At 41.0% G+C, this 21,856-nt stretch overlaps 1 protein-coding gene across 1 annotated transcript in view; it reads left to right on the plus strand.

Annotated features, from left to right (window-relative positions):
• Positions 1-21,856, plus strand: part of LOC119967462 (claspin) — a 75,761-nt gene that overhangs the window by 32,805 nt on the left and 21,100 nt on the right. Inside the window, exons 8-22 of the mRNA XM_038800030.1 lie at positions 401-1,038; positions 5,344-5,532; positions 8,167-8,339; positions 8,843-8,924; positions 10,669-10,774; positions 12,400-12,470; positions 13,162-13,379; positions 13,796-13,947; positions 14,643-14,872; positions 15,093-15,207; positions 15,360-15,429; positions 17,522-17,610; positions 18,382-18,543; positions 19,977-20,098; positions 20,633-20,760. Of these exons, the coding sequence (XP_038655958.1) occupies positions 401-1,038; positions 5,344-5,532; positions 8,167-8,339; positions 8,843-8,924; positions 10,669-10,774; positions 12,400-12,470; positions 13,162-13,379; positions 13,796-13,947; positions 14,643-14,872; positions 15,093-15,207; positions 15,360-15,429; positions 17,522-17,610; positions 18,382-18,543; positions 19,977-20,098; positions 20,633-20,760 (2,545 nt within the window). The remainder of the gene's footprint in view (positions 1-400; positions 1,039-5,343; positions 5,533-8,166; positions 8,340-8,842; positions 8,925-10,668; positions 10,775-12,399; positions 12,471-13,161; positions 13,380-13,795; positions 13,948-14,642; positions 14,873-15,092; positions 15,208-15,359; positions 15,430-17,521; positions 17,611-18,381; positions 18,544-19,976; positions 20,099-20,632; positions 20,761-21,856) is intronic.

A 21,856-nucleotide genomic window follows, 5' to 3' on the forward strand; every position in this document is an offset into this window, starting at 1 on the left:
TCCCAGTGCTGCTTTGGTCCATGTGTTGTATTAAAAAGCTCTATTGCTAAAAAGCACATTGTTTAAATACTAGAGAAATGTCTTAAACTAATCTAGTAAGAGAGAAAAGCCACATGTGAGGATAGAAATGTTCTGTTCCAGTAGAACAGCTTGTTATTGCACAACATCTGCCATAAAGTATGTTTTGCTCCTGGAGTAGCTGCTTTTGTGTTCTGAAGTTATGCAAAGCATTACTACATTTACAGGACTTGCCTAACTTGTAGTATAAAGTGTTATTCATTAACAAAAATATTCTTTGTAGAAGTGTGCTTTATTTCAAAACTGTTCCTGGTTGAAATTGTTTCTTTGGCTGCGAAATTAATTTTTGATCGTAACTAAACGATGCACAATTTTCTTTAAGGTCATCTAGGTATCAACCTTGCTTCCTGCAGAAAGCCTCGGATTCCACAACAGAGATGGAAATATTAAATACCATTCCTCAAGATCCTGGACTGATCAATCAGTTGATTCTTAACAATGAAAATGTCACAACTGCAGAGATTCCAGAAATCGAAGAACCCAACTTAAACAATTCAAATAATAAAGAAAATACATGTCCTAATTCAGCTGGAAGTGACATTCCAGTGGAAAAGAATGAAGGACTGGTTGAGACAATAGAACAGCTTGATATTTCCACTGACCTGGAAAACAAAGAAAAAGACTCTGTAAATACTGAACCTAGCGTAGTACCTGACAATTCCTCTTTTTGTTTGGAGCTAGCTGAGGAAACTGGGTCCAGTGACAGGCTAACAACTGTGCACGAGAATCCGTGTGTAGAGCTTGGTATGGTAATAGCTGATGCTGTGGTGAAACCTCCCAATGATGTACCAGATGTCACGGAAGAAGAACGAAAACAATTTGAGACAACTTCATTAACCAAGCAACGGAAATCCAAATTGGATAAATTACGGGTGTTGGGCGTAGACCTAACATTGAAACCTCGCCTTTGTGCAGATGAGGGTGCATTTGTAAACCTGGAAGAGCCCCAAGAAAACAAAGGTTGTCTTTCCCAGATGTTATATTTACTATTAAGTATTGAATTTTAAGCCAACAGGCATTTATGTTGAGGCACACATAGCAACAAAATGATTGACTTGCATTTTGTGGTCAGTGGTGAAGCAATTCGCTCTTGCCTCTGGCCTTGAAGAAAGAAAGCTGCACACAATGACATGTCAATCTCTCTGGTATGAATTTCCCCTTTTCTGACTATGGTTTGAATATGATGTCAAGTCACGAGGATAGAACAGTACAGCACAGAACAGGCCCTTCGGCCCTCGATGTTGTGCCGAGCATTGTCCGAAACCAAGATCAAGCTGTCCCACTCCCTGTCATTCTGGTGTGCTCCATGTGCCTATCCAATAACCACTTGAAAGTTCCTAAAGTGTCTAACTCCACCATCACAGCAGGCAGTCCATTCCACACCCTAACCACTCGGAGTAAAGAACCTACCTCAGACATCCCTCCTATATCTCCCACCCTGAACCTTATAGTTATGCCCCCTTGTAACAGCTAATCCACCCAAGGATCTCTTATAAGGAGAAATTCCTTCACCCAGAGAGTGGTGAGCCTGTGCAATTCACTACCACAGAAAACAGTTGAGGTCAAAACATTGTATGCTTTCAAGAAGGAGTTAGATATAGCCCTTGGGTCTAAAGGATCAAAGGATTTGGGGAGTAGGCAGTACCAGGCTGTTGAGTTGGATGATGAGCCATGATCATAATGAATGGCAGAGCAGGCTCAAAGGGCTGAATGGCTTCCTCCTATTTTCAATGTTTCCAAATGACCAGCAGGGATGTTTATCAAGCAGGGTAATCAACTAGTCACACACAAGTGTTCCCATGAATAGCAAACCAGGGAGTAAAATGTACCAAATTTTTGACTTCTAATTAATTTTATGGAATAGAAAACAAATGATTGAAACGTACAAATGGAATTGAGGTGGAAGCTGAAAATCAAAACTTTAAAATAAATTCTAAAAATGTGAAGGCAAGAACATGACACCAATAACATGTATGTCTAATTTTATTATCATTGAATTAGTAAATGTTATAATTATATAATTTATTTTGGTTATTTTAGCCAGATTCCCCACCGCTGTTAAATGGTATAACAATGTGACAGCTGGTAAAAGGCATCTAAAAATTGAAAATGTTATGCTGCTTGCTACACATGACCTTTTATGTTTAAAAGATTATTCTTCCTTTTAAATAGAAAACAATATTTCAAATTGAGTTATGGATTGTAGTTAAAGCCAATCTTGATCAAATAACAGGGGCTAGGTGACCTTCATGCTCTGTTGAGGTGGGATCCTACTATGCAACCAATCACCTGGCCCAGTTCTCCATCAGACTTCTTAGTGAAACTTCTCCCACCACAGATATCTAATTCAAAATCTCTCTGTTTAAACTCAGGCCTACAGCTATAGAACACTAGAGTTGGCACAACATGGAATCCCGACAGTGCAGAAGGAGGCCATTCAGAACATCAAATCTGCATAGACCCTCTGAAAGAGCACCCTACCTATGCCCACTCCCACCCTATCCCTGCCGTCTCACGCATAGATCATGGCCAATCCACCTAACCTGCATATCTTTGAATGGATAACAAAGAAATGACTGACCAAATAAATATATACTTTGGTTCTATCTTCGCAAAGGAGGATACAAATAACATCCCTGAAATGTTGGGGGATGCAGTTTAGTGAGAGGGAGAAACTAAAGGAAATCCGTATTAGTAGGAAATTGATAGTATTGAAGGCTGATTAATCTCCAGGGCCTGACAATCTGCATCCCAAAGTATTTAAGGAAGTGGCTCTAGAAATAGTGGATATATTGGTGGTCACCTTCCAAGATTCTATAGACTCTGGAACAGTTCCTACAGATTGGAGGGTAGCTAATGTAACTCCACTACTTAAAAAGGGAAGTGGATTTAGATTGTTTGGAGACCTGGGTGGAGAGATGGCAGATGGAGTTTAATCCGGACAAATGAGGTAATGCATTTTGGAAGGTGTAATGCAGGTAAGGAATATACAGTGAATAGTAGAACCCTCGAGTATTGAAAGTCAGAGATCTAGGTGTACAAGTCCACAGATCACTGAAAGGGGCAACACCGGTGGAGAAGGTAGTCAAGAAGCCATACGGCATGCTTGCCTTCATTGGCCGGGGCATTGAGTATAAGAATTGGCAAGTCATGTTGCAGCTGTATAGAACCTTTGTTAGGCCACACTTGGAGTATAGTGTTCAATTCTGGTTGCCACAGTACCAGAAGGATGTGGAGGCTTCGGGGGTGGGGGGGTGTGCCTGATATGGAGGGCATTAGCTATGAGGAGCGGTTGAATAAACTTGGTTTGTTCTCACTGGAATGAAGGAGTTTGAGGGGTGACCTAATAGAGGTCTACAAAATTATGAGGGACATAGACAGAGTGGATAGTCAGAGGCTTTTTCCCAGGGTAGAGGGGTCAATTACTCGGGGGCATAGGTTTAAGGTGCGCGGGGCAAGGTTTAGAGGAGATGTACGAGGCAAGTTTTTTTTACACGGAGGGTAATGGGTGCCTGGAACCCGCTACCGGAGGAGGTGGTGGAAGCAGGGACGATAGTGGCATTTAAGGGACATCTTGACAAATACATGAATAGGATGGGAATAGAGGGATATGGACCCAGGAAGTGTAGAAGATTGTAGTTTAGTCGGGCAGCATGGTCGGCACGGGCTTGGAGAGCCGAAGGGCCTGTGTCTGTGGTACTTTTCTTCTTTAAAAATGATCATAAAAATTTGATCATATTGGAGCAATTTGTATTCACACATAAAACTATTTTCAGAGTCAACGATGCTGTTCAGCAGTAACATTGAATGCCATTTAAAACCCAGTTGCATCTTATTCAAGAAGATGCACCTTTTATGGTTTATACAGTGAGACAAATGGCATGAAAGGGCAAGTTTCATCAGTTCATTAATTTCTGATTGACTGCAGCCTTTGTTGGGGTGGGGAGGGCAGTGGGCAGTCTTCAAAAGCGCGCCCTATGGTGAAGCATTGAATCACTTGGCAGCAGCTTTTGGGAGTTCCATGTTTACCTGCACATGTGGAAACTCGAGAAATTGCTGTTGATTTTAGTGGTGTAACAGAAGCACATCCAGATAACAGTGCTGCAGTGTGATAGAAAACAAATTGTTATTTCTTGATTTCCCCACGTCAAGAATTAATGATTACAGTAAACCACTAATTGGGCCTGTATCCTTCACAAAAATGAAGGCATATTCAGAAGGTAAGTAGTTCTGGATTATTTTGGGAGTAGTCTTGGAGTGTTAGACATCGATATTGTAAACTATGTGGTGTCAAAAGCTATTGAATATAACGTTGAATATTTAGTCATTTTCAATTGTCTGTTTGGAATGAATGAACCCAGAACCATTCAAATGAATGCTGCATGTCAATGAAGTGACAACAGTGATTTGAAATGACCGATCTCTCAGTCATGCAATGATACAGCACAGAGGGAGGCCATTTAAATCATTGTGCTTGTGAAAGAGCTATCCAATTAATCCTTCTCCCCACAGGACTGAAACATCATTCCTTCTAATATTTAATTTCTCCTTGGAAGCAGATTCAATAATATTCACCTTTTTCAGGCTGTGTATTCCAGATCTTCTTAACCGGCTGAATTTTAAAAACAAAAACCTATTCGTCCTCTTTCTTGTTCGTAGCCAAGTACCTTAAATCTGTCTTTGATGACATGCCATGGTTTCAGATTTAATCTTAAACCGTAACTTTTTACATGCATATTGGATTGGATTTGTTTATTGTCACATGTACCGAGGTACAGTGAAAAGTATTTTTCTGCAAGCAGCTCAACAGATCATTCAGTACATGGGAAGAAAAGGGAATTAAACAAAATACAAGAAAATACATAATAGGGCAACACAAGATATACAATGTAACTACATAAGCATTGGCATCGGATGAAGCATACAGGGTGTAGTGTTAATGAGGTCAGTCAATAAGAGAGTCATTTAGGAGTCTGGTGACAGTGGGGAAGAAGCTGTTTTTGAGTCTGTTCATGCGTGTTCTCAGACTTCTGTATCTCCTGCCCGATGGAAGAAGTTGGAAAAGTGAGTAAGCCGGGTGGGAAGGATCCTTGATTATGCTGCCCGCTTTCAGCGATTATTTCAGTGTTTTTGTTAAATGCGCCAAGCTAATTTCTGCTCCATGAAAGCAAATTTCAAACGAGCTTGCTTTGGTGCTGTTAGTGCAACATGTCCAATATCTATATCAAGGTGTTTCTTCCCCCCCCCACCCCCCCCCCCATTCAGAGCTTCAAGCATTAAAGGAACGATTTCTGAAACATAGCATCAAGCCTGTTAAACAGAACCAAGAGCGGCATGTGGAGCTTAGCATAATTCGGAAAACTTATGCTGATGGGAAGGAAGAACTTAAAGCAGATTCGGTAGCAGTCACCCTGGGCACAAAAGAAATGGAGGAATTTGGACCTACAAAACCAGGCAGGTATTTCAATGATAAGAGATGCATAGGAATTAAGAGCATGGTAGGTCACTTGGCCCATCGAGCCTACTCTGCTGTTTGATAAGACCACAGCTGATCTGATTGTTGTCCCAACTCTACTTTCCTGTCTACCTGCTACACATTCGGAGTCCCTTGTCAATCAGGAAGTCATCTAACTCTGCCTTCAAAATAGTCAATGACCCTACCTGTACTGTTCTCTTCGGAAGAGAATTCCCTAGGCTAGGACCCCACTGAGAGAAAGAAATTCTCCACCACCATTTTAAATGGGATACTCCTTATTTTTAAACTGTCCCCAGCTCAGTCTCATGAGGGGAAATATCGTCCCCGTATCCACCCTGTACAGCGTCTCAAATCTGGCCATCTGAGAACAAGCCATGTCCAAAAATAGAACAGTTTTTTTAAGATGCCATCACCTGACTTTCCCTCATCATCAACAACCAAAGACTGCCGCAAGAGGTGGGTGGATGAAGCTGACGAACAGGATTTTGGGGGAGGGGGCGATTGGTGCTGGGCCAACCTTGCTCAAAACCTACGGGAAAGGCCTCCCGAGACACCATAAATGTGGGACAAGCCACGTTATACCCTATCTTTAATATATTGTAATAAAGGTGCTGCATAGGGTGCACATGACTGGGGCCAGGCTGAACGGTTCTTTGGGGGTGAGGACAGGTGTGGGAGGTGTTCGGGAGGCCCGGCGAATCGAACCCACATGTTCTGGGCGTGTCCGGCGTTGGAGGGGTTCTGGAAGGGGGTGGTGAGGCCCTTGTCCAAGGTGGTCGGCTCCAGGGTGGAACCAGGCTGGGGGCTCGCTATCTTTGGGTAGCATCGGAGCCGGGAGTGCAGGAGGCGAGAGAGGCCGGTATTCTGGCCTTTGCGTCTCTAGTAGTCCAGCGTAGGATTCTTTTACAGTGGAGGGACGCAAAGCCCCCGAGCCCGGAATCCCGGATTAAGGGTTCTTCCGGCAGTGGCAACCTTTTCTTGACTTCCTGGTGGAGTGTTAGGGGGTGAGGGGGTGGTCAATCTCAGCAGCAACCCGGGGGGGTGGATTATGGGTCTGTTAGGGGGGTTTGTTTTTGCAACTATATGTTTGTTACTTTTTTGTTAATTTATTGCTTTGTATTGGGGGAGGGGTATTTCTTTCTGTTTTTTCTATGCCTTGTTTATTTTGTTGAGAGAAAATTTGTTGTTGAAAAATTTGAATAAAAATTATTTTGAAAAAAATATGTTATAATATAATGCAGATAACTGTTACCAGTACATTATATATGGCTGTTGATCAGTCTGTAGCATTGATTTTCCAACATGGAGCTTTAGTCCAGATCTGCAACTATTACAAACACCTCCTCTGGCCATGAGATTGAATAATAATCATTATTGTCACAAATAGGCTTATGAAGTTATTGTGAAAAGCCCCGAATCATAGTTCATAGAATTTACAGTGCAGAAGGAGGCCAATTGGCCCATTGAGTCTGCACCAGCCCTTACGAAGAGCACCCGACTCAAACCCACGTATCAAACCAATCCCAGTAACCCCCACTTAACCTTTTTGGACACGAAGGGCAATTTAGCATGGCCAATCCAACTAACTCGCACACCTTTGGACTGTGGGAGGAAACCTGAGTACCCAGAGGAAACCCATGCAGGCACAGAGAGAACACAGACAGTGACCCAGGCATGAATCGAACCTGGGACCCAGGGGCTGTGAGGCAACTGTGCTAGCCACTATGCTACCGTGCAGCCCCTGTGCTCAGGGTGCAAAATGGTAGTTATAGTAAAGTAAAGCATTTAAAATTAATGACTTTGGTACCTGGGCAATAATCACTACACGGAGTCCACTTTTGATTACTTCCAAGGCGCTCATTTGCAAACTAGTCCCTTTCACTGCACATCATGATTACTTAATTGTCACTGCAGTCCGTAAAACGTGACTCAATTATGTATGGTGAGTTTGAACATATGTTAATCCCACTCTTAAAGTTTAATATGAATATATTTGGTTCTGTTCTGGTTGCAGGTCAAAGCTTTTAGCTAGGTTAAATGAATAGCAGCTTATAAGAAGAGATAAGAGAATTTTTTAAAGCGCCACGATTTGTTGACAGTCAAAAGTCTGCAAAATTAAAGCTGTATTGTGTGTGAAAACTATATTGTACCAGCAATCTGCTGTTTTCACAAAATAGTGTATACCAGAAGCTAGGCAAAATAATGAAGTGCCATGCAACGTTTGGCCTAGGGCCGTAGAATTGTAAACGGCATAAGAGGGTAATCAATTTATGAATCAAGTTTTATGACAAAAAAGTAAGTTATTGTAGTTGTATACTGCTGTACATTTAAAAATGATCTTGCAGGGCAGCACAGTGGTGCAGTGATTAGCACAGCTGCCTCATGAGGCCGAGGTCCCAGGTTCGATCCCGGCTCTGGGTCACTGTCCGTGTGGAGTTTGCACATTCTCCCCGTATTTGCCTGGGTTTCGTCCCCACAACCCAAAGGTGTGCAGGGTAGGTGGACTGGCCATGCAAAATTTCCCCTTAATTGGAAGAAAATGAATTGGTAACTCAGTTTATTTTTTTTTTCAATGATCTTGTATTTTACTGTTGTATCTTTGTATTGTACAGGGGAAAAACTTCAAGTTTTGAAAGCCAAACTCCAGGAAGCCATGAAATTGCGTCGCATGGAAGAGCGTCAGAAACGACAAGATTTATATAAACTTGATAATGAGCAGGGCTTTGAGAATGAAGAAGATGAGGAAGAAGAACTGACCGAGTCTGAAGAAGATGACAACCCTGAGGTATAATTTTTAAAACGGTTTGGCTTGACGACAGTTGAAGTACTGGTACAAGGAAAATGGTGAAAGGAGAGTGCTTCCTGTGCAAAGTATTTTCCCATTTGTGATGATATAAATGAGATATTCCCTGTATATTGGGTTTGGTTTTTTTTTTCACTGCTGGAGGGAACTCCACTGCGGTCTTCATTCAGTTCTGACCAATCTGTTGATATATTTCGCAGCGGGGTAGAGAGGCGAGGTCTTCATGCATCCCAGGGCAACACTTGTCCTCCATACTTGCCTAAAAGGAATGGAAATGCTCTGAATTATTTGGACCAGTTGAATGTCTGAGGCATCAAAGTACTAAAATGGAGGGAGTAAATTTTCTTAGATGGAATGGGAATTATGCACAAATAGAATGATTAAATATACTTGAATGCTCTGGTTGACCTGTGGTGTGGCCTGTATTTGTCGAGTCCTGTTGTATTTCATTTAGGTTGACACTGGTGATTTTGCATTTGTCTCAGACTATAGAATTCCTGCTTGGTGATGGAGAGGAGGCTGTGGAGGAAGCAGACGATGACACACAATCCACTGATACAACACCGAGTAAGAGAACCCCTAAAAAAGCAAGCTTCTTTATTAAAATGACTTCAGATATCCATAATGCAAAAGTAAGCCATTTGGCCTATTGAGTCTGCACGAACCCTCTGAAAGTGCTCTCCCTAGGTCCACTCCCCGCCCTATTCTCATAACCCATCCATTTATCATGGCTAATCCATCTAATCTGCGCATTTTAAGGCTGCAGGAGGAAACGGGAGCACCTGGAGGAAACCCATGCAGAAACGGGGAGAAAGTGCAAACTGTACAGTCACCCAAAGCCAGAATTGAACCCGAGTCCCTGGCACTGTGAAGCAGCAGTGCTAACCACTGTGCCACCGTAAAGTATTAATTTTCTATAGGGTGCTATGAATTGTCTGAATTGGCACAACCCTATGATTATATGTGGCACAACTCTGATCTGTATGCTCAGTGGCACTAGATACTGCCACTGAGCTATATGAGGGGGCGAAAGAGGAGGACATAACCATATCAAGCATGATAAATTCATGGGAGGGGGAAAGACAACTTTTTTTGGTAGACACATTTGTTGCAATAAATCTACAATTTTTTATAATCTTTATTAGTGTCACAAGTAAGCTTACGTTAATACTGCAATGAGGTTACTGTAGAAATCCCCTAGTCGCCACACTACGGCACCTGTTCGGGTGCACTGAGGAAGAATTCCGAATGTCCCATTTAACCTAACCAGCACGTCTTTCGGGACTTGTGGGAGGAAACCCGAGCATCCGGAAGAAACCCACGCAGACACGGGGAGAACATGCAAACTCCACACAGTGACCCAAACCAGGAACTGAACCCAGGTCCTTGGTGCTGTGATAAAGCAGTGCTAATCACTGTGCCACCGGGATGAATCTTTCAATACTGGTGTTCTGGTCTGACTAGTTTTTACATGTCCTAGGATTTGATTTTGTTCAGTTTTTCAGCTGAAAAGAAACTGAGTGAAAGTTAACTTAATAGAATTTTATTGTTTACACGAGTGTAAAATATTGAACATCTAGTTTGCAATATCATCTGGTTTTTCCATGCCGTATACAGTTCATGCAGATTTTGGCACCGTAGACGGTGTAGTGAGACAAGCATTTAACTAATGGATGTGTAACATGCTCATTATTTTAGCTTTAAGACTTCTGTGAATAAGAGTTTTTGAAAAGTGACTAATTGAAGCAAGATTTATTTTTTTTTAAATCCAAAGTATATCATGGAATCACCATTGTCTCCTTTCGACTTTTTATGGGATAAAGGTTTGAAGCTTCCTAAAGTTGATGTCTCGGCCCAAGAAAAATTCTATTCATCTGAATTTATACATTGAAATGCACATCTTCCAAACCTTGATTACAAAAAAGTTGCAGTTTTATATTCCAATAAGTGGATTGATTAAGGTGTTCAGAACGCTATTAAACTTGCTCAATTCCACTTTAAAAGGTTCCTCCAAACACCCAGATCATCTCTGTTGCTTCTAATGTAATAGTTTCATTTTGCGGAGATGCCGGCGTTGGACTGGGGTGAGCACAGTAAGAAGTCTTACAACACCAGGTTAAAGTCCAACAGGTTTATTTCAAACACGAGCTTTCGGAGCACTGCTCCTTCCTCACCTGAGGAAGGAGCAGTGCTCTGAAAGCTCGTGTTTGAAACAAACCTGTTGGACTTTAACCTGGTGTTATAGTTTCATTTTATCATGCTTAACCAATACTGCATCTCTCACTGACCACCTGTTGATGTTTTATTTCAGATCAGGATCTTGTAATACAAAAGGAATCTACACCTACACCAAAACCTATTGCCTTGGAATATTCACAATCCTTAAAATCTGGAACTACTTCGGCCTTTAAATTTGGGTAATTTAAAGATATTTTCAGCTTATTTCATTCTCTGGAGCTTTAAACCGGAGGGAACCCTAGAATTAACTGCCAATATATTAAAGATGATGTGATCTTCTGAGAAATATTTCCCTTCCATCAAGTTTTTTTTTCTCTCTATCTGTGATTTGTCTACGAAATTTATCTTGTACTTAACAATTTGCACTTTGAGCTTGTCAAAAATGCATTCTACGTTTTTGCTTGGTTGCAAAAACTGATTAATATTAGTGCATTTGTAACTGCATCTTAGTTTTAAATTAGTAAGTTAGTTGAGGTTAATGATTTATTTGAATTGTAGCCATGTTTATAGCGAGTCGGATCTCCCAAGAATATCTTTGTATAGCTACATTATCCATGTAATAGGCCAGTGTAGATTTTGTCGGATGACAGAGTATTCATAAGACATAGGAGCAGAATTAGGTCACTTGGCCCATCGAGCCTGCTCCGCTATTCAATCATGGCCGATATTTTCTCATTCCCATTCTCCTGCCTTCTCCCCATCACCCCTGATCCCCTTATTAATCAAGAACCTATTTATCTCTGTCTTATATACACTCAGTGATTTGGCCTCCACAGCCTTCTGCGGCAAAGAGTTCCGCAGATTCACCACCCTCTGGCTGAAGAAATTACCCCTCACCTCTGTTTTAAAGGATTGTCCCTTTAGTCTGAGATGGTGTCCTCTGATTCTAGTTTTTCCTACAAGTGGAAACATCCTCTCCACGTCCACTCTATCTAGGCCTCACAGTGTCTTGTACGTTTCAATAAGATCCCCTCTCATCCTTCTAAATTCCAACGAGTACAGACCCAGAGTTCTCAAACGTTCCTCATACGACAAGTTCTTCATTCCAGCGATCATTCTTGTGAACCTCCTCTGGACCCTTTCCAAGGCCAGCACATCCTTCCTTAGATTTGAGGCCCACAACTGCCTACAATACTCCAAATGGAGTCTGACCAGAGCCTTATATAGCCTCAGAAGTACATCCCTGGTCTTATACTCTAGCCCTCTGGACATGAATGCTAACATTGCATTTGCCTTCTTAACTGCCAACTGAACCTGCACATTAACCTTAAGAGAATCATGAACAAGGACTCCCAAGTCTCTTTGCGCTTCTGATCTCCGAAGTATTTCCCCATTTAGAAAATAGTCTAAATTCCTCCTTCTAAAGTTTCATTTGCCACTTCATTGCCCACTCTCCGACCTTGTCCAAGTCCTTCTGCAGCCCCCTTGGTTCCTCAATACTACCTGTCCCTCTACAGATCTTTGTATCATCTGCAAACTTAGCAACAGTGCCTTCATTACCTTCTTCCAGATCATTAATGTATATATGTACTGAACAGTGAATTTTGGATTTGGTTAACTGAGAGGTGGAGAGAAACTCTGAGATGACATTCTCTGCCAGACCTTTTCAAATTAATTTGCGCTCCTGACCACTCAAAATAATGAGAATTTGGCGGTGTCCTCGAACATAGTTCTGGTGAAATATTGAATCAAATCTTAGTCAAGGAAAGTTCCTTTATGTTTTTAGTGGACATTTGTGAAGTGCCTGCTTGACAATTACTAATAAATGTACTTGGTTTAACTGAGTTGTTGTAATCTCTTCCAGTGAACAGACGTCTGGCAACAAATTGAGACTGCAGCTTCAACAAAGTCCACCCAAAGGGGAAAGCAAACTTGGTAATAAACTTTGGTTTCTGTCTGACGTGTTATTATAAATATCACATAAATTATCAGTGTACTGTTAATTCAAAGGAGGTACTTTCAACATATGTAACCTGAAGTCTTTTTCTCCCTACTCCATTTATTAAATCAAAAGTAGTTTTTGATGTGTATAGAATGAGAAGCAAGGCTTTTAGCCCTTTATCTTTCTTCTGGTGGAATTCAACTTGATTAGCGTTCTTGATATTTTGTAAATTTAACAAAAAAATGGTTGAATGCAATTCAGCAGCACCTAAACCCTCTGTGGAACTCATTTTTAGCAAAATTGCCAAATTGTAATCTAAATTTTTCTCATGGGTCTTCCTTCCTAGAATAGATATTGAGGCAATTCTAACATATTACTGACCAAACTAGTTTATTTTACCTTTATGTTGTAACTCAGACTATCTGTGCCTGGTGATTTTGTGAACCGCTACTTCCTTGCTAAGTGCTAGTTTCTCCTGAAACTGAAGAGTCTGAATCTTGGAACTACCTATGGTAGCTAAATGTACTTTAGAAAACCTTTTGTAATAGTTTTTTAACTTTAGGAGAAACTGGTCACTGCTTCAGTTAAGTTAAGCAATGTGTTTTCAGAAATGACAGGGCAGTTTTGGCCTAGAATTGCTAGTCGTTATTGTACATTTCTCAAACAATTTAATGTGCGTTTCAGATGAAGATGATTCCACTTCACAGGCCTCAACGGCCAAGGAGAATAGTCACAACAGTAGCTTTGAGCTAATTGGGTCAATGATTCCCTCATACCAACCATGTAACAAACAGCCAGGCAGATTTGGAGTTGCTCTGCTCGGTGGATTCCGATCACCATCACCTAACATCTTTAATCCAAACAGTCAGTTCAAAACCAGCTTCATGAGTTCAGCATCTAAGGTAAACTTGAATTGCAAAACTTGAGATTTCAATTTTAAAACAAACTTGATGTCTTGGACCAGAGTACTGGCTTTAGTGTAGCTCCAACGCCAGCAGTTCTGAAATTTAAGAAATTAAATGTACATTTTTAAGACTTGGGCCTTTCTATCTATCTAGCCTGAAGAAAAGTAACAATGGTAATTGGAGAGATCAACTCAAAACAGTGTTGAGAAGTTGACCTTTTTAAAAATATAGGTGGGATTGGATATTGTACATTTGACAGTAAACGAAACAATTTTGCCAAAAGATGATCATAAATACTAGCCCACCAGTCTTTTCTACTTACATTTCAGGTTTAAAAAATGGACATTGTATATCGGAGAACTACAGTATAAATTGCCAAAAATAAAATGTCCATGTATCTTTCATACCAACAGAGTTCTGGAAAGCTATCTGAGCCCTCAATGCCAGTAGAAGATTCGCAAGATTTGTACAATACATCTCCAGAATCGAAAAACTTGACTGGTGAATCTCAGTTCAGGTTCTCTCTTGAAGATGAAACGCAAAGTCAGTTACTAGATGCAGATGGGTGAGTTGGATCTATTAGATGTCTTGAGGTAATGAAAATGGTAACTTAGTGAAAGTTATTATTTTCTGTTGCTCTGACTGTACAATTATTTTTAACACTGCGAGCCGCAACGGGCTCCAGGGTAGGCGAGCCTCAATGAGCTCCAGGGCAGGGTATCTAGTGGGGGTTTCCCAAAGATGCCCCAGGGAAGGATTGCATTACAATTATTCAGAAAGTACAAGCTTCCTTTGGGCAATTGCTCTGCACTGGGAACCATCCAAAAATGCAAATCAAATCACAAACTTCAGACGGTTCTGGCTCATGCAGAAGTAGTGACCCAGAAATAGAAGAATAAAAACCAGCTGTGCTGCGCAGCTCTCGTCTGGCCTGAGTTGGAAGATTGGGCAAGATAAGATTTGCTGGATTTCCAACTTCACCAGAAGTTACAGGAACATTCTTTCCCAGTTATAAAGATTGTAACATATGATGAGTGCTGAAGCAGCATTATTGAAGTGCTTGTGCATTTTACTATCAAGTTACTTTCCCCAAATAAATATTGGGCTACTTTAATCTGTTTCTTGCTGCGTATTAGTAAATGTATTTTTTCAGTTTGTCTGCAGTATATGCATGAAAAATTATGTATTTAAAAATAGTAATTAAATTGAGAACCGGTACGACTTGTAAGTAAACTTTGATTTTTTTTTTTAAAATTGTAGGTTTTTGAATGTAGGTCATCGCAGTAATAAGTGGCAGCTATCAAAACGTCAACTGCTCCTGGATAATATGGATGAAAATGCAATGGATGCAAACATGGGAGAGTTGCTGGGTTTTTGTTCAGGAGAATTTAAATCTCAAAATCTTGATACACTAAAGGAAAAAAACAACGAAAAAGAGGAAAATATTGATGAGTTGCTTGGACTTTGCTCTGGCAAGTTTGTATCTCCAGGTACCAGTAGTTTTTTAAATATATCAATTTTAATTGTATTCTGCTTTTATTCTGTGTGTGTGTTTTGGGAGGGGGTCAGGAGATTGGTGCATGAACATACGTAATGTTCCTGTCTTTATTCTTATCTCACGACATAAACTTGGCAAATATAAATTTGGCACAGTTTCTCGTAACAATGCCGCCCAAATGAATCGAATGATAATTTTCATCTTCTCTATAGCTGAATCCTCGTGTTCCATCTCTTCTGCTGCAAAGCAGCCAAAACCAACCACGGCATCTGATGATCTTATGACTGAGGTGCTTGCACTTTGCTCGGGCTCTTTTCCAACAGACAAGTAAGACAGAACTTCAATTTTGCAATGCTAAATCTTGATCCAAGCACAATGTTGTCTAGATCAGGAGTCCTTTTTTAATATCAGCTGGAATATTACTCTTGAATGAAATTTGCATCTTATTATCTTTAGCACTTTTTTAAATCTCTACTTAGGGAAGATGATGAGGAAAATGAAGATGACCAGTTTCAGCTGCTAACAGACGATGAAGTCTTTGAAAGTGAGGTGAGGGATTGTAGATTTGAAATTTTAGGAATGTGATTTGGTTCCGGTTCTGAATATTAAGGCCACTCAGTAGTTATACTGAAACTGGGCTCTGACAGCAGCATTGTAGGTTCAAATACAACCTTCAGCTAAGGCAATGAACACACTTACTGAACCATAACATTCATGGGAGGGTAGGATAGATGCAGTCCGAGACTTGGTCATTTCCTTTTGATGTAATCTTGTTTTTCTGCTGTGGTGTGCAGGATGGAGAGTTGAAAATAGTGTGAACAGCTGAGGCTGCCTTGCTCATGTGGGAGTGGGTGGAGGGGCAGAGGAGAAAGGGAGATTGGATAATTATTCAGTGGAGATGAGCAGAGGAAAGGGTTTAAACTGCTATGTTTCCTGTGAAATAAGGAAAGACCCACCTTTTGTAGGTTTTGGTTATAACAACAGTTGAGCCTCAGCGAACAGACAATTAAGGGCAATAAGTAGAATGCGACTGAAGAGATTTAAGGAGATAACTCCAGTGTGAGGTCTAAGGCACTTGAAGGCACAAGAGTGAACAGGGTGGGGATCCATTTGTATTTGTAGTGCAGAGGAGACCAAGAGATATGCAAAGGCTAGATAATGGATTGATTTAAACATGAGAATGAGTGCTTTAAATAATTATTGAGACATTGAAGGACTGGAAGTTAACGGAGAACAGTGAAGAAAAGGTTAATAAATAAGTAAGCAGCACTAGAGTACCATACGAAGTGGATGCTGAGTTTTGCTTGATCTTGGTGCTTAGTAGGTGATGGATAGGGATAACTGGGCTGCAGGGCAGTGGATAGTATCTGTAGGTAATAAAGTAATTGATAGGTTTTCAGTAATGGGTTTACAGAAGTAAATGTATAATGGAAACCATGGCTTCAAGGCTTGTATTTTTCTGAAAAGGCAAACAACCTGAGTTTGAGGGATATTAAACAAACTAAGTCTGGAAGACAAAAATTCTCAGGAAACAAACTGGTTGAAACTATATAAAAGGATCCTGAGCCATCCAAGCTCAGATGATCCCAATGATGCAATGCAGGCAGGCTGGAGAATATGGAAGCTCGGAGTAGCCAAATAGATGATTGCTACAGCTGTTTTGGTTACATAAAGATGACAGTGCATCTATGCCATCAAGACTGTTGGAAGCAAAGTTGAGGCATTGCATTTTGATGAAAATCATGACGGTGAAACTCATAGTTGTGTGCTGCTGTCAACTGGAGATCAGACAAAACCCTTTTATGTAAAGGGAGCTGGGATTTACCCGAAGTGGTTCAGCTTTGAACGATTTGGGTTGAAATTTAACACCGTAAATGCTGGGTGGACTGGTGAGTAAATCTGCAAGATCTGTCTTGGTTGTAACTGCCATTTAATGTGCAAGTTAGTTTACAATCGACTGCGTTTGGCCGATATGAAATCCATTTGGGCAATCTCAACAGTGGTTACTGGACCAAAGAGCAAAATGCAACTATAAATTGGCAGCCCTGCTTAGATGCTGGAAGGGTGTCTGGTGAAATGAACAGAACAGGGGCAGCAGGGTAGCATAGTGGGTAGCATAAATGCTTCACAGCTCCAGGGTCCCAGGTTCGATTCCCGGCTGGGTCACTGTCTGTGTGGAGTCTGCACGTCCTCCCCCTGTGTGCGTGGGTTTCCTCCGGGTGCTCCGGTTTCCTCCCACAGTCCAAAGATGTGCGGGTTAGGTGGATTGGCCATGCTAAATTGCCCGTAGTGTCCTAATAAAAGTAAGGTTAATATGGGGGTTGTTGGGTTACGGGTATAGGGTGGATACGTGAGTTTGAGTAGGGTGATCATGGCTCGGCACAACATTGAGGGCCGAAGGGCCTGTTCTGTGCTGTACTGTTCTATGTTCTAACAGTTCACACTGGTTTAGTTAGGGGTGCCCTTCCAGGATTGAAGATTGCTGTCAGAGGATGTTTCATTTGTGTTGCTTCCAATATGCCAAACACTACTTCTAATAAATTTCTGCAGAGAATATGATGTAATTGAAGTCTTGTGTGGTATTTTTGTTTCTGAAATTGATAATGCGAAAAAGATGAATTTGTCAAATTTCTGTAATCAGGATGAGAAAAGTGGTAAAGAGGAAGATAGTGAAAAAGAGGAGAATGAAGAGGAGCAGATGGCCCGGGAAGTTCTCAAGAAACGCAAAATGTAAGTACAATAAAGATTTTTTTTCTCTCTCCCTTCCCCCGAACCACAGCTGCTCCATTGATTATATTTCTAACATGTATTATAATCTAGAACTGGGGATCACTGTTTAAAAATAATGGGTCACTTGTTTAAGACAGATGAGGAGAATTTCTCTGAGGTTAGAGTGTCTATGAAACTCTTCAAAGGGCCGATGGAAGCAGAGTCTTTGTGAATGGTTTTGAGGCAGATCTACATAAATTCTTGACGGTATCGGGGGCTGGTGCGAATGTGGGGTTGAGGTTGCAGTTTGATCAGCCATGATCTAATTGAATGGCGGAGCAGGTTCAAAGGGCTGAGCGACCTACTCCTAATTTGCATGTTTGTATTTCCAACATAAATCTCCTTTGATCATTATTTGACTTAATTGGAAAAGGTTTGTATTCAGTTTAATATTGTAATCTGTGATCTGCTGAATTCTCTGCATCCGTTTTTATTCCATTTATTGGAAAATTAATTAAGACTTCAGAAAGAGGTAATATCTGGCATTTTCCTTTTGGCTTCTGGTATGGTATGGTTGTGATGCCCTTTGGTCAAGTGGCCCTGAGATGCACACTCCAGACCACCTGAAAAGTCACCATTTGGCTGATGTATGTGGGTTGCTGCTGGCCAAAAAAACATACCCCAGCCTTCTGAAGTAATAAATATAGAGGAATATATCTTCATCAAGGTACTGCATCAGATTATTGGTTATTTTAGTCCCAAGTGTGTCTCTGATCTGACATTATTTTATAGGAAACTAAACGATTTTGTAGAGGATGAGGCTGAACTCTCAGGTAGTGAAGTGGCAAGTGATGATGAATATGATGCAGAATCAGATGACTATGAAGAGGACATAATTGATGAGGAACTGCCATCAGATGAGGAGCTGCAGGAACAAGTGAACAAAATTCACATGTGAGTACTTGCCCAACATGTCGGCCCATTTTTCTATATGTAATATTGCAGAAAGGCTAAGGATGAAATAAAGGATTTGATTATTTCACTAAATTACCTTTATCGAACTTTGCCTTTTTGCCAGATGCCGTAGTACACTATGTTTAAACAGGATTAACCAGAAAGTGTTTTGGGACAATAAAACCTATTTCCTAATCTAACAATTCAATGCAGATTTAGATTGAATATAGAGATAGGATGAGCAGAATTGAAATGTAAACTTCAGTTTAACTGCATAAAAGCAGAGGTCTGCATTTTGCAATAATAGAGAGGCTAACCGTGCAAATGAATAAATTAGGCAGCAGCTTGAGTATGCTCTTGTGCAGGCCAGAGTGGAAATCCAGACATCATGGTCCAATTTACTCTTTTTCTTCATAAATTGTAGTAAAACAGAAATTTGGCAACAGACTCTGCATTGAAATGCGTGTAATATATGAAGTTGGGGGACATATCCGCAAAGAAAAAGTTGGGGCTGATGCATTTTGGAGTAATTTTTAATGTCACGATAATTCGTAATTCTGGCAACTTCTCTGGTTCTGAAAACTAAAATTTTATAAGTATGGAATTTTGAGTCCTTCAGTGGAATATTCTTGTTAGAAGTTTAAACTTTTGAACTTTTGTTTTTCAGTCTCTCATCCTTCTTTGTAGTCCATCTATCTCATTGTTTTTCCGTGTGTATTTATGCTTTTATGCTATTGGTTTTATACATCCTAGTTTAAGCTCTGCATGGCTCATGAGAATTCTTCAATCTAACATATGGACCCTGGACCACGCACTGCATTCAACCAAGCCCACAAAGTTTGTGGCAGCTGTCAGTGTCTGACTGCAGAATCTGGGCCATTTGTGTTGCCTGGATGCATCTTTTTCTATGCACTGATGATTCTCCCAGAATTTATGTTCTGCTTTTTCCCCCTCCCTTTTGAAATATGGTTACTTCAACAAGATTTCTGGTCAGCAATTGTGGATTTTTCTTGAAATATGAAGAAGCTTCCTTAGAGTATTAATATAATGTAATTCCAAAGGACAAGTTTAAAATTTGTGTATTTTGGTTGTATATCTATTTCTGGAAATCCTGTGATCTAATTACACAGTAAATCAAATTAAATAGCTTATTGTCCCGTTAATTAACCAGATCGATACTTGGCAAGGCCATCTGGAATTAAACATAACCTGAGAAACCATTAGCGTCCTCTCGACTTGTCCTAGAAGATCTTAAGTTAAATTCCACGCTCAAATAAAAAATGAATGTTGGAGGTTAACTCTTAAGGAGAAGAAAGATACCATAGATTTTTACTGCTCAGCACTTGGGAGCAGATCGTATTTTCTGTTGATTTTTTTTGTTATCGCAAAAGTACTGATTCCTTTCTTCCATTCCATGACCCCACCACTTGCAGGAAGGTATTGATGGATGAAGACAAGCGACAATTGCGTCTTTACCAAGAACAATACCTGGCTGATGGGGATCTGCATAGTGAAGGACCAGGTCGTGCACGGAAATTTCGTTGGAAAAATATTGGTATGTTATATACAGTGTTTTTCCAATTTTCAAAATATTAAGATGAGATCATCATGGGAGTTTATTTAGTCTGAATTTTTCTTTTTAAATAGGACTTCCATTAACTATCAACAAACATTTGTCTCTAAAATATGTTGTTTGATATGGGGCTTTTACTTTAACTTGAGTACATGATCCTCAGGGAGACGTGAATAGCAAGTAATAATGGCTCATTAAAAGAAGTGTTACTTAAATGTGGATAACTTGGTTCTTTAACATCATTTGGGTTGAAGCAGCTGTAGCTTTAATCTGTTGGTCATGTTGGTGACTCTTTCACTGTCTTGAGCAAAGAAAGACACCATCTATTTATTATAGTCTTCTTTTACTTTGACCTGAGATGCAGTATCTATCTTCTAGTGGATTGTGAATAGAACCATTGTGTTGTAGGTGACCGTCTGTTTTGAAAGGCAGACAGAGGAGGGGAATGTGAATTGCTCCTGATCTCAATTTAAAACCTTCATTATTTTGAGTAATATAACTTTGTTTTATTTTCAGATGATTCTTCTCAGACTGACTTGTTTCGTGGAGATTCTGAGGATGAACCAAATGAGGAGGAAGTTGATGAGACAGAAGTAAAATGGCGAAAAGATCGGTTTGAAAGAGAGCAGTGGCTTCGTGAGCAGGTATTTTTATGTCAGCTGGTTTTGGTTCATCTGTTAGATGCACTTAATTTTACTGTGAAATGCCAAAACTGAGGGCATGATTCTCCAGAAAGATTTCTAAGTGTGGTAGCGAGCTGGAACTGCTGAGAGCTTCCCGGCACTCTGCCCAGTGAGACCGGAAATGCTATTCCTGTCGCAAATTTTTTATAATTTAAAAAAATCTTTATTGTCACAAGTAGGCTTACATGAACACTGCAATTAAGTTACTGTGAAAAGGTCCCAGTCGCCACATTCCGGCGCCTGTTCAGGTACACAAAGGAAGAATTTGGAATGTCCAAATTGCCCAACAGCACGTCTTTTGGGATTGTGGGAGGAAACCCGTGCAGACTCCGCACAGACGGTGACCCAAGTGGCAATCTAATCTGGGGCCCTGGCGCTGGGAAGCCACCATGCTAACCACTTTGCTACCATGCTGCCCTATTTACAACTCAACAGCTGATTCGCTGAGACCGTGCTTGCCAGCTCCCCCATTAACTTGCACAGCCAATCCCACTCAGCTTGCAACCATGGCACCGAGAAGAACGGACCCACGATTTAGGGATGCAGAACTGAGAAAGCTCCTCGATTTGAATGCTAGGTCAGGATGGATGTCCTTTTCCCCCTGAGGATCGCGGTGAGTGAGCCACAGGGCAGCCCGTGCCGCCTGGGATGATGTGGCGCCAGCCATAAGCTTGGAGTGTGACCAGGAGGACCAGTGCCATAGGAAGGTCAACGACCTACACCGGGCAGCATGAGTGAGGTGAAACAACCCTGCCCCTCCGAGACCATTTTGCCCACATGCATGCATTCCCCCAAAAAAGAAAACCTTCCTTCTACATACACGCACCACCTCCCCCCACCACCACTGTGAATCATGTGTGTGGCTAATGATTCCTTTTCCGTGTCCCCGCAAGAGGAGCTTTCCCACAATTGCCAGGAGTGGGCACAGAAAGGCAGAGGCGTGCTGGGCATGCGATCCTCAGCACCTTTTAACGAACCTGGAGGTGACGGGAATGGGGCCGAGGACACCGGTCAGGAACACTGAGGTTGCCGGAAGCTGCAGAGTTGAGGATCCACC

The sequence above is a fragment of the Scyliorhinus canicula genome, chromosome 1, assembly GCF_902713615.1.
Source record: "Scyliorhinus canicula chromosome 1, sScyCan1.1, whole genome shotgun sequence".
In the NCBI taxonomy this organism is placed as follows: domain Eukaryota; kingdom Metazoa; phylum Chordata; class Chondrichthyes; order Carcharhiniformes; family Scyliorhinidae; genus Scyliorhinus; species Scyliorhinus canicula.